At 50.3% G+C, this 15,218-nt stretch overlaps 1 protein-coding gene across 1 annotated transcript in view; it reads right to left on the minus strand.

Moving 5' to 3' along the window:
* LOC126101379 (uncharacterized) overlaps window positions 1-15,218 on the minus strand; it is a 98,368-nt gene that overhangs the window by 23,167 nt on the left and 59,983 nt on the right. Inside the window, exon 5 of the mRNA XM_049912045.1 lies at window positions 4-137. Coding sequence (XP_049768002.1) covers window positions 4-137 — 134 coding nt within the window. The remainder of the gene's footprint in view (window positions 1-3; window positions 138-15,218) is intronic.

Consider the following 15,218-nt stretch of genomic DNA (forward strand, 5'->3'; position numbering starts at 1 on the left):
TACCGAAGACGAACTTGCACTTGCCGTATCCTACTACAAAGACCTCGATGAACTTGCCAAGCATATCGTAGTCGCTCTCGAACAGGATGTGCGGCGCTTCTCCCACCAGCGAGAGCTTGTCGGTCTCCACGTCGGCTCTGGAACAGCATGGACCACCCTTAATACCACGGCTCCATCCTTATTGCGTAGGCGGGATTTCGGACACACATCCTGCTTTTTTTTTCTTACCCAGAGAAGGTATATTAAACTGAATTCATTCTATTAAATTTCCAGTAGAAAACATATAGAATTGGTCGATCTTATTTCTGTCCAGTCGCCCATCCTTTGACGTATTTAACAACACCAATCCATGTGTCTACTACAGGAGTGCCGCAGTGCTCCATCCTCTCCCCGCTTCTCTGCACTTTACTCTGTTGACAAGATGAGGCCACCACCAGCTGCCCATTTGCTGCATTACGACGATAACATTGGTTTTCTAGCCCTTGACCCAAACCTTAAGGAAATCTCACCAGTACTTTCATCTCTACCTCAATACGTTTTATTGGCGCAACCAGTGGCTGCTCAAACAAACTTGTCCGAAAGCCAGGCAATAATTACAGCAGGAACTATTTACAGCTTTTCTTTTCATGACCTTTCCCTAACCGTTCATGGCCGTACTGTCCAATTAATTAACACACTAAAATTATCTCGGAGTAATTTTCGACCAAAAATTAACGTCAAATTTCCACCTACTGACCATTTATTGGTGAGGCTACAGTGCACTAAAACTACAAAAACCAACGAACGGCCAACTATGAGGATTGCATATCTCCATGAGCCACCACATTTATCAAGGCTTCATGTGCCCCGTCCTCTGCTAGTCCAGTATAGCCTGGGTATCCTCTCAACCAGTCTTCTGTCACTCTTTTCAAATCCTTGAACGCCATGCACCCCGTCTCGCTTTCCATAGCCGCTTACCCTCTCCTACAAGAATCTTTCACTAGCTCAAACTTTCCCCTCCCGCATCACGCGCAATGGACGCCTCTGTGTGCCCCATACACTGACTTAACAAATGTCGTGGGATATGTGTTACGGCGTAAAGTTAAGCGTCGGCACCCCATTCAGAAACGACAGGGAAGACAAGGCTGTGAGAACAAGTCAGCCAATCGCATGCGACCAACTTCCATTCCAGGACGACAACACGACAGCTGCGGTTCCGCGCAAGAATGGTGGCGGCCCACTTGGATAGCATCGTCAACGTTACACACTTCGATAGCAGTTCAGGAAAGACTTTTGTCAATTAAAGATCAGCAATCACTGCAGAGACTGATTATTTCGTATGTCGCCCTTTGCTTGCGACACATCTGTGTAATTTCCAAGTATCTGTAATTTCTTACTGTAATAAAACTCATTAATACGAGTCCTTTGAGTGTTTGCTTATCGAATTGAGTAGGCAGGATTCCCACACACAACAAGATTGGCGACGAGGTGTAAGAAAAACATAGCGATGCCCTCTTCCCGTTTCGAACGCACAGTTTTGTCGTGGGCTTCTGTGTTTTTCTGGCGCCTTAATTTTACTTAGTCTTTTCTTTGGAGGAGTGTATTTACGGTGTCTCTTACAGGGTTTTTCCTATTCAGTGTTTTCAGGTGGATGTTGCAGAAATTTTCTTAGCTTGTGTGCTTACTTTTCTTTCTTGCGCTGTCTATTCCATTTGCCTATTCCAAAATGAGCAATCCACCTCTCCTACCCCCTGCTCAGGCGCCTCAGCTCCAAGTAGTAGATACAGTGTAGCTCACACAGGTGTTTGTTTCATTTACAGCAGATTTCAAACCTTCTAAACATGGTACAGCAGTTACAAGGAAACCAAGCTATCTCAGCGCAACATGACACAACTGTAACTCCTAGTGACATACCACCTTTTCGCCGGTATAACGAAAAAGAAAGGGAATGACTCAAATGGTTGCAACAGTATGTTGTGTGAGGTATTGTGAAATTACATTACTTTTTGTCAAGATTAGGAAGTGCAGTCGTACTAATCGTTTCGTTGCAAGAAAAGGTCAGATCAAACTTATTGCAAGTGGGTAACAGATTTACAGGGATGACGAGGAAATGCAAAATCAAATGTGCTTGTGGTGCTTTATATTCAGATGTTATGTTGCGTGATGCGATCATGTACAATGTAACTGATGTCAACCTTAGAGAACAGATTTCGAAATAGTCAAGTCCCTCATTTCATCACGTAGTGCAAATTATAGAGCAGTGAGCCGTTGTAAAAATTTGCTGTTTTGAAGAGCGCGCCCCAGCGCGTAGTGTGAAGCAGTCGCCTCCGTTTCTGGCGGTGGCGCCGCTGTGGTAACCGCAGCTTTGGTGTCTCCCTCTGGTGGAAAAGAAGAAAGGTTGCCTGTTCACGTGCATTTAAGGGGCCCTATGAGCTTGCCAGTTAGATCTTCTCCAGTTTGCTGATGGCACCGCCTTTCTAGCCCTTTATCCTACCCTTCAACGGTCCCAACGTACCCTCCAAACCCACCTTGACCAATTCACCGCTTGGTGCAACCAGTGGTTCCTCCGTATCAATCCCTCCAAAACCCAGGCGATCTTCATAGGACGCACCACCCGCTCCTTCCGCCTCCATGATTTCTACCTCACTATTTATGGTCGTCCTATCCACCTCACTCCTACCCTCAAATACCTTGGCCTCACACTCGACCGCCACCTCACCTGGACTCCCCATCTCCTTACCATACAAAACAAAGCTCACAACCGACTCTGCCTCCTGAAACTCCTGTCCGGCCAGACGTGGGGTCTGCATCCTTCCACCATCCTTCACACCTACAAATCCTTGATCCACCCCATCCTCAGTTACGCCAGCGTAGCTTGGATTTCCGCCCCTCCCCGGTTCTACGAAGCCCTCCAAATCCTCGAACGCTATGCGCTCCGCCTGCATCCGCCTTCCATCCCCCACGCGCATCTTCTACGACCTCATCCACTTCCCCCACCTTCTCCTTTTCCTTGAACACATCCGCACACTATATATTGTCCGCCGCCTTGATCCCCCTCACCCCCTGGTGTCTCCCTTCCTCTCCACCCCCAACCAGTTGCCGCGCCTTTACCGTTGTGTCCCACGCTCTCTCCATCTCCACACCCTCCATCTCCTTTCCCAACGCAACTTCCACCGTCTACCCCTCCCGGATGATGAGCTTCGCCCTGACATCTACCCTTCCTACCAACTCTAACCCCATCTTCCTGCCTCCTCCTTAGGGCTCCCTCTCCTCCCCCTCCCTCCTCTTGAGCGGCTTCCCCCTCCTACTCCCCCTCCCCCTCCCTCTCTTGTGCGCCCTTTCAGTGTCTCTGCACCCTCCTGCCCTGTCTTCCCTCTTCCTCTCCCGCCCCACGTGTCTCCTGCCTCTTCGTGAACCCACTGACGCCCCTACTCTCTTCATCCCGCCGCTTCCCCTGCTGCCCCTAGCTCTCCCCTCCTTTTCCATCCTCTCTGACCTTTCCCTCGGCAGGTCCCACCTTCTAGTTTTATTCTTCGTCGTGTCTGCTCCAAGTGGGTTTTAAAATGTGTTGTTCTGGAGTGTTTTTAATACTGTGGCCGACTTTTAACCTGTGCATGTCCATTCAGTGTCTTCTCTGTGTTTTAAGAATCGCCAACAGTGTTTTTTAACTTTCTGGTGACTTTTTTAACTGTCCCCTATGAACGTCTTCATGTCAGTCTATTTTTACCTCCATTTTCTCCCATTACTCTGTTTTATGTTCCCCTTTTTTATCGCCTTATGTATGCAACATTTTATTCTTATTTTAGTTGTCATGTCACTCGGCTGAAGAGCGGCGAATTGTGGCTCTGACAGGCCTCCCCTACCCATATGGGGCAGGGGAATGAAATCACAATAAAGAAAAAAAAAAAAACTCGCCAGTCAGTATGTGAGTCGGAGGGAGTCCAGTCAGCTGGTCAGCCAAGTCAGTCTGGGTCTGTCTCTCGTCCGCACAGGTGAGGCAGTCAGTGTCTGTCTGTCGTCCGGAGTGCTAGTATGTGTTAGGCCGCCAGTCTGCTCGAGTTTGTTCAGGCAATGGACATTGGCGGTTGGATTGATCGGTAGGTCGGTGTCTTCCCGGGGCAGCGATGTCGGGTAGCCTGAGGGCATGTTTCCTCTGCAGGGGCGGGTCAGACCGAGTGATCGCTTAGTCAATGTCGGTCTGCCGTCTGGAGTTCCAGGATGTCTGTCGTTCGGATCGACCTTTAAGGCCGGTTGGTCGGTCGCGCACTGAGCCACCAGATGCCTTGTCCATCTTGAGCGTCGGCGTATGTGAGGTCGCCACGTGGCAGCCAGTGGGCCGCGCCGTATAGCGAGGAGTAGTGGCTTCGCGGCCGACGCGAGAGCAACAGGAGTCAACCCACGACATCGGTCTGGCCGGCGCGAGTTGCGACCCCGTGAGACGGGAGATCGGCGCGCCTTCCTGCGTCCGTTGAAGCGGCTGGCAGCGGACGGTTCGGGAGAGCGTTTTGGTGGTGCTGCGCAAGGTCTTCTCCAGACATCGCCGTTTATTAGAAGTTAAGTGATTACTGATATGTTGTTTCATTTACTTGATAAATTCTACTTGTTTTGCTGGTCAGTCTCTCGTCCCCAGATTGCTCGCCTGTCTTTCGTCCACATATTTTAGGCAGTTAGTGTCTGTCTGTCTGTCGGTCTGCCGTACGTTAATAGTTGCTTCTGTCATGTTTGTCGGATTCGGTGTTAACGAATTTATAGAATTAAGGTGTAAAGGCCGAATTCCTGAAATTTATAATATGTGTAAGGTAGAGCATGTTGTACTTTTTATGTAAGTCTGAATTTCATGGGTTTAATTTAAATAGTCATTTTTATAAAGTTGCCACCCTTCCACCGTAAGAGTCCTTTTAAAAACAAATTGCACTTTCTGTGGCAAATAATTTCTTAGTGTGAGTGTTTGTACCATTTCCATCCCTCTTACGGGGTGCATAGTTAATGTGTTGCTGTGAGTTGTTAAAATCTTTAGTTTAGAGTAATCTGGTGTGTTGCAGATTTGCACCAGTGTAGTCATTCAGAGGTTGTTGTGAGCGGTCGTGGTTACGGCCATGTTGAAAGGGAGCGGCAAGCTTCTCAGCACGTAGGCTCATACTGTCACTATTGTTCTTTCTGCCCCTAAATAAAATTGTAACTTGATATTTCGAGGGTGCTTTCTGCTTATAAATTTTAAATCTGTTGTGAAAAGGCTTATATAAATAAAATTCCCATTTGTTAAAGGTAATTTCATTTTCATCAGTTACTCCCTGGCAACTACTTCCACGCTGTGGTGTGTGATTAAATGTGTTAATGTTCTTGATGAATCGCTAGTAAATAAAGTAAATTCTTTAAGAAAAGATTCTGAAAGTAAATGCACGGTTCAAGCAGTATGACTCATTTGCCATAGCAGCCGATAAATTTGAGCAGCTTCCGTTTTGTCTGGTTGAGTCGTCCCTCGCTCACGACCGGAGCAGTAGGCAGTAACAGCACACGCCATGTAAACAGTTCTCTAAATAGGTGGCTACATCAGTAAGCAGAATTAAGTCATGCCCTCAGTGCTGTTCACACCAAAAACGCCAAGTGTGTCCGTTCAGACAAGCGCAGTGTTACACCTATGCCACTAAAGGTCACGTGCAATCTGTAGGTTTGCAATGAAACAAACAAGAATTCTGCCCACTCATAAAAATCTTGTGGGATATGTGGTATGGCGTAAAGTCAAGCGCCGCACGCCAGTCGGGAACGACAGGGAAGAGAAGGCTGTGAGAAGCAGTCAGCCAATCACATGCGACCAACTTCCATTCCAGGACGGCAACACGACATCTGCGGCACCGAGCCCGAATGGTGGCCCACGTCATCAATGCAGTGTAATCAAAGCCTGCTGTAGGCATTAGCAAATCTAGGAAGCAAACAGTTTCTTCAGGGCTACGCCAGTTCAGTTGCATCTTAGCGCTTAACGTGTGAGATTTCAGTTGGACATTGGTGCCTCTGTTACATTGCCGAATCGTGACACATATGAACTGTTAGGCTCCCATGCCTGTCTAAAACTAGCATGCACCTGACGGCTTATAATGGACGAGACATTCCCGTTCTCGGAAAATGTACTTTGCCTGACATATATCGTTGGCGTACGCGAACTGTGACTTTCATTGTCTACAATCACGCGATTGTGAGAAGGTATTTGGCCTCGATTCGTTTAGTTTGTTTGGCTTTCAGATTCAGAATGGCTCAGATGGCTCTAAGCACTATTTGATTTAATATCTGAGGGCATCAGTCCCCTAGACTTAGAACTACTTAAACCTAACTAACCTAAGGACATCACACACATCCATGCCCGAGGCAGGATTCGAACCTGCAACCTTAGCAGCAGCGCGGTTCCGTGCTGATGCGCCTAGAACCGCTCGGCCACAGTTGCCGGCCAGGTTGACGACAATGTGTTGTCAGTGACTACATTCAATGCCAAGGACAGTAAAACTAGCTTGCTGAAAGAATTCCCTGAACTCTTTTCTGAAGGTTTAGGCATGGCTAACAACTTTTTGCAAATACTACTCTGAGACACAATGCTCAGCCGAAATTTTGCCGGGCCAGGCCTGTTCCCATTGCATTACGGGGCAGAGTGCCTACTGAACTTAAAGAATTCAAGATAGCGGAGCTATTGCGCCCATACGAGCTAGCCACTGGGTAAGTCCACTGGTTTTGCTCTCCAAAACTTCAGGCCGCATTCGCCTCTGTACTCTGTACTGGCTTTAAGTCTACAGTCAACCCGCAAACTGTGACTGGTCGCTACTTTTCAAAAATTGATTTGCACGACGCATACCTTCAAATACCACTAGATGCACAATCTCAAAACGTGTGTGTTGTGATCACTCATTTGGGCTTGCTTAAATATTTGCGTTTGCCTTTTGGCACTGCTTCCGCACCCACCATTTTCAAATGGTATTTTGAGCAGCTGACTGCTCAAGTACCAAACTGTTCAAACTATTTAGACAATATTCTCGTAGCAGGTCGTAGACCCGAATAACACGATGCAAATTTGCGTGCTTTGTTTTGTGTTTTCTGTAGCAGGACTAAAGTGCAGACTGGACAAATGTGATTTTTTTAAACCTGAGTGGCGGTATCTTGGTCATGTCATCAACAATCAAGGTGTACGTCCTCTTCAGTCAAGTTTGTTAGCCATACGTGATTTGACAGTTTCTCGCAATGTCACAGAATGGCAGTCTTAGGATAAATGAACTACTATGTTCCGTTTATACCGAATGCTGCACAAATCGCAGCTCCATTGCAACGCTTGCGTCGCAAGAACGTGCTCTTTGTTTGGACAGACGAGTGCCAAGAAGCTTTTCAAACACTTAAAGATGCGTTGCTCAGCGATCGATGCTTGGTTCACTTTGATCCAGACAAACCAGTTGTGTTGCAAGTTTACGCTTCCTCTTACGGAATCGGTGCAGTGCTTTGGTGATAAAGACAGGCCTTTTACTTTCGCATCAAAAGCGTTGTCCAAAATCAGTGTGACTATTCACAAATAGGGAATGAGGCATTGGCTATTGCGTATGGTGTTACCAAATTCTACCGCTATTTGTATGGAAGAAAATTCTACTTACAAGGGAACCCCCCTCCCCCCCCATTGCACCCCCCTCAGATTTAGTTATAAGTTGGCACAGTGGATAGGCCTTGAAAAACTGAACACAGATCAATCGAAAAAACAGAAAGAAGTTGTGTGGAACTATGAAAAAAATAAGCAAAGTATACAAACTGAGTAGTCTATGCGCAAGGTAGGCAACATCAAGGATAATGTCAGGCTAGGAGCGCTGTGGTCCCGTGGTTAACGTGAGCAGTTGCTGAACGAGAGGTCCTCGGTTCAAGTCTTCCCTTGACTGAAAAGTTTACTTTCTTTATTTTCGCAAAGTTATGATCTGTCCGTTCGTTCATTGACGTCTCTGATCACTGTAATAAGTTTAGTGTCTGTGTTTTGCGACCGCACCGCAAAACCGTGCGATTAGTAGACGAAAGGACGTGCCTCTCCAATGGGAACCGAAAACATTTGATCGCAAGGTCATAGGTCAACCGATTCCTCCACAGGAAAACACGTCTGATATGTTGTATACGAGACTGGTGACGGCATGTGCGTCACATGACAGGAATATGTTGTCGACCCACCTAACTTGTACACTTGGCGAATGGGTAAAAAGATGAAAACGTAAGAGTTTGTCACATAAACTGCAACAAATGAATGCAACAGTTTCACAGTCGCACAGTTTTCCCTGTGCTCTGTCACAACATGTTTTTAACGTTTTAAAATTTTTCCGTGTGTAGACCGTCAAATCCTGCATATGCCCAAGCAAATCTGAACGTGTCCTTGAATTTTGGAGAGCGAAGTTGATTATGTATGAGTGCTTGAACTTTGATAATTGTCTGAAAATAAAAAATTAAACTTTTCGCTTGAGGGAATACTTGAACCAAGGACCTCTCGTTCCGTAGCTGCTCACGCTAACCACGGGACCACGGCGCTCCTGATCTGACAATGTCCTTGACGTTGCGTATCTTGCGCATGGACTACTCAGTTTGTATATTTTGCTTATTTTTTTCATAGTTCCACACAACTTCTTCCCCCCCCCCTGCGGGTCCGGGGTAAGAATAGGCCCGAGGTATTCCTGCCTGTCGTACGAGGCGACTAAAAGGAGTTTCAACTGTTTCGGCCTTCCATGTGATGGTCCCCCTTGGGGTTTGACCTCCATTTTTCTAAATTTCTACAGAAGTACGAGCCTTTTGGGGAAGGTGTACCACTGGTCCTAAGTGCACTCAGACCTTGGCACTCAGCATTGCACCGGCGTTGTAACCATACCCACTATTACTCAAATTGGGCCTAAACGCCTTTTGGGTTGTCCCAGTTACGCCCATAGTGCGTCTCCATCTGCACCAGCGATCATGATGGACTTTCCATGGCACCAGAAATCCAGCACGGTAGCCAGCCCGTTGTGGTGGGGTCGTCATGTACCCTCTAGGTTGTAGCCCCCTGACAACACAGGGATCGTACTGCCGATACCTGAGCTGCACCCTCCCCACGTCGGCCAAGGAGTAGATGCCCGTCTCCTTGGGGCATCAGGACTCCCGGCAATGGTCATCCTGCCAGGTGGCCCTTGCTGCGGCTGGGTGGCGCCCGTGGGGAGAGCCCCTGGTCGGAGTGGGTGGTATCGGGGCGGACGTTTCGCAGATGAAACGTCACCACGTATCGGGTCGCTCTGCGGCCGAGTCTTTCAAAAGAAAAAGTACCGTTTCTGGTTCTGGTTCTCCTGCCCCTTCCCCCTTGGCCACTCCATGGGAGGAGGGACAGGCCCGCCGGCTTGGAGCGAAGTACTTCCCCCGCTATTTGGTCTGTTCTCGAACCGATGGGGGGACATTCGCCACCTCCAAGCCCATGTTCTTTGTTCAGCACATTGAGGACATCTTCGGGGAAATCGAGGCTCTCAGCAAGATGCGTTCAGGGTCCGTACTTATCAAGACCACGTCCGCCACACAGTCGGCGGCGCTCCAGGCGTGCGACCGCCTAGGGGACATCCCAGTCTCCATTGTCCCACATCTGGCACTCAATAGGACGCAGGGGGTTATTTTTCATCGTGACCTCCTGCTACAATCTGATGAGGAGCTCAGGGCCAACCTGGAGCGCCGAGGCGTGCATTTCGTCCGGCGAGTCCAGCGCGGCCCCAAAGACCGTCGCATCGACACTGGGGCCTTTATCCTCGCCTTCGAGGGGGACGTTCTCCCGGAGAAGGTAAAGGTAATGTGCTACCGGTGTGACGTGCGACCCTACGTTCCGCCTCCTATGCGCTGTTTTAGGTGTTTGCGCTTTGGGCACATGTCGTCACGGTGTGAGGCTGAGCCCCTCTGTGGCGATTGTGGCCGTCCTCTTCGTGAGGAACATACATGCACCCCACCACCTCGGTGCGTTAATTGTCCTGGCGTCCACTCGCCTAGATCCTCAGACTGCCCCGCATATCAGAAGGAGAAGAAGATACAAGAAATCAAAACTTTGGATCGGCTGTCTTATTCTGAGGCCAGGAAGAAGTACGACCGCCTCCATCCCGTGCCATTGACCACTTTGTTTGCCTCAGTTGTGTCCACTCCTTCCGCGGTATCCTCACCCCTCTCCTGTCCCCCCTCCGCCTCCTCCACCCATCAGGGGGCTCTGCCTCCGCCTCCCAAATCCCTCCCTTCCAAATCCTCCTCCCCCGTGGCCCCCACCCCCTCTGCCCCAGGGGCCATCCTTCCTCCTCCTTCTCCCCACACGCCACCTGAGAAGCGATCCTCTTCTCAGGCGTCCATCGGGGAAACGTTCCGGACCCCGGCTTCTGAGGTCCGGCGTTCCAAAACGGACCCCGCGCGTGAGGACCTTCTTCGGGTCCAGCCCACCATCCCTGTGCCTCCTCGGCCTTCCAAGAAGGCCTCCAAGAAGAAGTCTCTATCCCCCTCTCCACCCCGGCGCGTTTCGACTGACGCTCCATCCGTGAGTCGCCGCTCCCGGCCGTCCTCAGTTTCGCCGGGACGCTCTGCTGCCAGGCGCTCAGCTGGCCTTTCGTCGGCAAATGATGCTGCCCCTCCTACACAACCAGGGACAGCGGCCGCAGCTGGCGACCAGTCGATGGAACCGGATCCGCCTCCCGTCGGTTGTAGCGTTGTTCCCTCACAACCTGGCCCTCCGCGGCCGTCGAGGTGACCAGCTCTTCCCCCGTCTCGTTCCCCCAACTTTTTGACTAGCGATGGCGTTGTTTCATTGGAACATAAGAGGTATTCCATCTCATCGGGAGGAATTACAACTGCTCCTCCGCCTGCACTGTCCGCTCGTCCTTGGACTCCAGGAAACCAAGTTGCGCCCGACTGACCGTATTGCCTTTACCCACTATACCTCGGAGCGGTATGACCTTACCCCTGTGGACGGTGTCCCAGCTCATGGTGGGGTCATGTTGCTCATTCGGGACGACGTCTATTACCATCCCATCCCATTGACCACCCCACTCCAAGCAATAGCTGTCCGCATTACTCTTTCTGCTTTTACTTTTTCAGTTTGTACCATCTACACTCCACCGTCGTCTGCCGTTAGTCGGGCTGACATGATGCACCTGATCGTTCAGCTTCCCCCGCCGTTTTTATTGTTTGGCGACTTCAATGCCCATCATCCCCTTTGGGGCTCTCCTGCATCCTGTCCAAGAGGCTCACTCTTGGCAGATGTCTTCAACCATCTCAATCTTGTCTGCCTCAATACCGGCACCCCGACTTTCCTCTCGGACTCCACTCATACCTACTCCCACTTGGACCTCTCGATATGTTCTACCACTCTTGCCCGTCGGTTCGAGTGGTATGTCCTTTCTGACACCTATTCGAGCGACCACTTCCCCTGTGTCGTTCGTCTCCTGCACCACACCCCATCCCCACGTCCTTCGAGCTGGAACATACTGAAAGCTGACTGGGGACTTTACTCATCCCTGGCGACCTTTCCGGACCACGATTTTCCCAGTTGTGACAGTCAGGTCGAATACCTCACGGCTGTTATCATCCATGCTGCCGAACGTTCCATTCCTCGTACTACTTCTTCACGTCGCGTTTCCGTCCCCTGGTGGAACGAGGCTTGTAGGGACGCTATCCGTGCTCGACGACGTGCTTTACGCACCTTTCGCCGCCATCCTACGTTGGCGAATTGTATTGAATACAAACGACTCCGAGCGCAATGCCGTAGAGTCATCAAAGACAGCAAAAAAGCTTGTTGGGCCTCTTTCACCGGCTCCTTTAACAGTTTTACTCCATCTTCCGTCGTTTGGGGTAGCCTGCGCCGGCTGTCGGGTATTAAGGCCCACTCCTCGGTACCTGGCCTGACTTCAGGTAATGCGGTCCTTGTTGATCCGGCGGCTGTCGCCAACGCCTTTGGCCGCTTTTTCGAGGAGGTTTCAAGCTCCGCCCATTACCATCCTGCCTTCCTTCCCAGGAAAGAGGCAGAAGAGGCTCGGCGACCTTCCTTCCACTCGCTGAATCTGGAAACCTATAATGCCCCCTTTACTATGCGGGAACTCGAACGTGCGCTTGCACTGTCCCGGTCCTCTGCTCCGGGGCCGGATGCCATTCACGTTCAGATGCTGGCACACCTTTCTCCGGCGGGCAAAAGCTTCCTTCTCCGTACCTACAATCGCGTCTGGACCGAAGGTCAAGTCCCCATGCGTTGGCGTGACGCCGTTGTTGTTCCTATACCCAAACCCGGGAAGGATAGACACCTTCCTTCTAGTTACCGCCCCATTTCTCTTACAAGCTGTGTCTGTAAGGTGATGGAGCGCATGGTTAATGCTCGGTTAGTCTGGATTCTTGAATCTCGACGGCTACTTACTAATGTCCAATGCGGCTTTCGTCGCCGCCGCTCCGCTGTTGACCACCTCGTGACCTTGTCGACATTCATCATGAACAACTTTTTGCGAAGGCGCCAAACGGTAGCCGTGTTCTTCGACTTGGAGAAGGCTTATGACACCTGTTGGAGAGGAGGTATCCTCCGCACTGTGCACAGGTGGGGCCTACGCGGTCGCCTGCCCCTTTTTATTGATTCCTTTTTAACGGATCGAAAGTTTAGGGTACGTGTGGGCTCCGTATTGTCCGACGTCTTCCTCCAGGAGAACGGAGTGCCTCAGGGCTCCGTCTTGAGCGTAGCCCTTTTTGCCATCGCGATCAATCCCATTATGGATTGCATTCCACCTAATGTCTCAGGCTCTCTCTTTGTCGATGACTTCGCGATCTACTGCAGTGCCCAGAGAACATGCCTCCTGGAGCGCTGCCTTCAGCGTTGTCTAGACAGCCTCTACTCATGGAGCGTGGCAAATGGCTTCCGGTTCTCTGAAGAAAAGACGGTTTGTATCAACTTTTGGCGATATAAAGCGTTCCTTCCGCCATCCTTACATCTCGGTCCCGTTGTTCTCCCATTCGTGGACACAACTAAGTTTCTAGGGCTCACGTTGGACAGGAAACTGTGTTGGTCTCCACACGTCTCTTATTTGGCAGCCCGTTGTACACGGTCCCTTAATGTCCTCAGAGTTCTTAGCGGTTCATCTTGGGGAGCGGATCGCACTGTCCTGCTTCGCTTGTATCGGTCCATAGTCCGATCGAAGCTGGATTATGGGAGCTTCGTCTACTCGTCCGCTCGGCCGTCCCTCTTACGCCGGCTCAACTCCATCCACCATCGGGGGTTACGTCTTGCGACCGGAGCCTTCTACACTAGTCCTGTCGAGAGTCTTTATGCTGAAGCTGCCGAGTTACCGTTGACCTACCGGCGCGACGTACTGCTGTGTCGGTATGCCTGCCGGCTGTCGTCTATGCCCGACCACCCCTCTTACAAGTCCTTCTTCGCCGATTCTCTCGACCGTCAGTACGGGTTGTATGTGTCTGCCCTGCTGCCCCCCGGAGTCCGCTTCCGTCGCCTGCTTCGACAATTGGATTTTGCCCTCCCTACCACCTTCAGAGAGGGTGAGAGCCCGACACCACCTTGGCTCCAGGCTCCGGTTCATATTTATCTCGACCTCAGCTCACTCCCGAAGGATGGTACTCCGGCTGCAATGTATTGCTCACGGTTTGCCGAACTTCGTGCTCGACTTGCCGGTCACACCTTTATTTACACCGATGGCTCCAAAACTGACGATGGTGTCGGCTGTGCCTTTGTCGTCGGGGCCGCCACATTTAAATACAGGCTCCTCGACCAATGTTCCAGCTTTACGGCCGAGCTTTTTGCTCTCCATCAGGCCGTTCAGTATGCCCGCCGCCACCACCATTCATCATATGTACTCTGCTCTGACTCACTCAGTGCTCTTCAGAGCCTTGGAGCTCCCTATCCGGTCCATCCCTTGATACAACGGATACAGCAGTCCCTCCATTCTTTGGCTGATAACGGTGGTTCTGTCAGCTTTCTGTGGGTTCCCGGACATGTGGGAGTGCCTGGGAATGAGGCTGCGGATGCTGCAGCCAAGGCTGCAGTCCTCCTGCCTCGGCCAGCCTCCCATTGTGTCCCGTCATCCGACGTTCGTGGGGATGTCTGTAAGAGGCTTGTGTCGTTGTGGTGGGATGCTTGGTCATCCCTCCAAGGAAACAAGCTCCGGGCAGTAAAACCGCTACCAACTGCTTGGACAACATCCTCCCGACCATCTCGGCGCGAGGAGGTCCTTCTGACCAGGTTGCGGATTGGGCATTGCCGGTTTAGCCACCGCTACCTGCTCTCCGGTGACCCAGCCCCGCAGTGCCCTTGTGGTCAGGCATTAACAGTGCGCCATGTTTTATTGTCGTGTCCCCGTTTTAGTCACTTTCGTGTTGTCCTGTCCCTGCCATCTACTTTACCGGATGTTTTAGCTGATGACGCTCGAGCAGCTGCTCGTATTCTGCGTTTTATAACTTTAACTGGCTTGTCCAAGGACATTTAATCTTTTTACTTATTTTGTCTGCATCTTTGTCGGGTCCTTCTGGTGTCCCCTCCATCCCCTTGAGTTTTACCAGATTCCATGTGCTCAAACAACAGTGACTGGGCGCTAATGACCTCAGCAGTTGAGCGCCCTTAAACCCAACCAAAAAAAAAAAAAAAAAAAAAAAAAAAAACTTCTTCCTGATTTTTCGATTGATCTATGTTCAGTTTTTCAAGGCCTATCCACTGTGCCAACTCATAACTAAATCTGAGTGGGGTGCGATGAGGAGGTTCCCTTGTTAGTAACGGATCACAAGCCATTGTGGTCCATGTTTCATCCGATGAAGCCGGTTTCTGCACGAACTGCCCAAAAATTGCAAAGATAGGATTTTTTGTTGTCTCAGTACCAGTATGAGATCGTGTGTCGTCCGGCAGCTCATGGTAATGCGGACGCTCTTTCATGTCTTCCGATTGGCCCTGATACAGACTTCGACGCTGCTGCATCTTGTTGTCCCATCGATGCTCAGGATTCTGAATTACTTCAATCCTTTCCTCTCAACTATAGGAAAATTGCGCAGGCCACGGAAGCTTATTCAGATTTGAACATTTCGCTAAAATTCATTCGTATATTTTGACCTCCCTCATTGTTTATCATGAAGAACTCTGTAGTGCGCCGATACTTTGCACGTTGGCACAGCCTCGCTGTACAGCACGGTGTGATTTTTGTTCAGAATGACAGTGACCAGTCACTTGTGTTGATACCTAAAGCTTTGCAAAAAGAAGTGTTGCCGTTACTTCACCAACG

This window comes from Schistocerca cancellata, chromosome 9 (genome assembly GCF_023864275.1).
Source record: "Schistocerca cancellata isolate TAMUIC-IGC-003103 chromosome 9, iqSchCanc2.1, whole genome shotgun sequence".
NCBI lineage: Eukaryota > Metazoa > Arthropoda > Insecta > Orthoptera > Acrididae > Schistocerca > Schistocerca cancellata.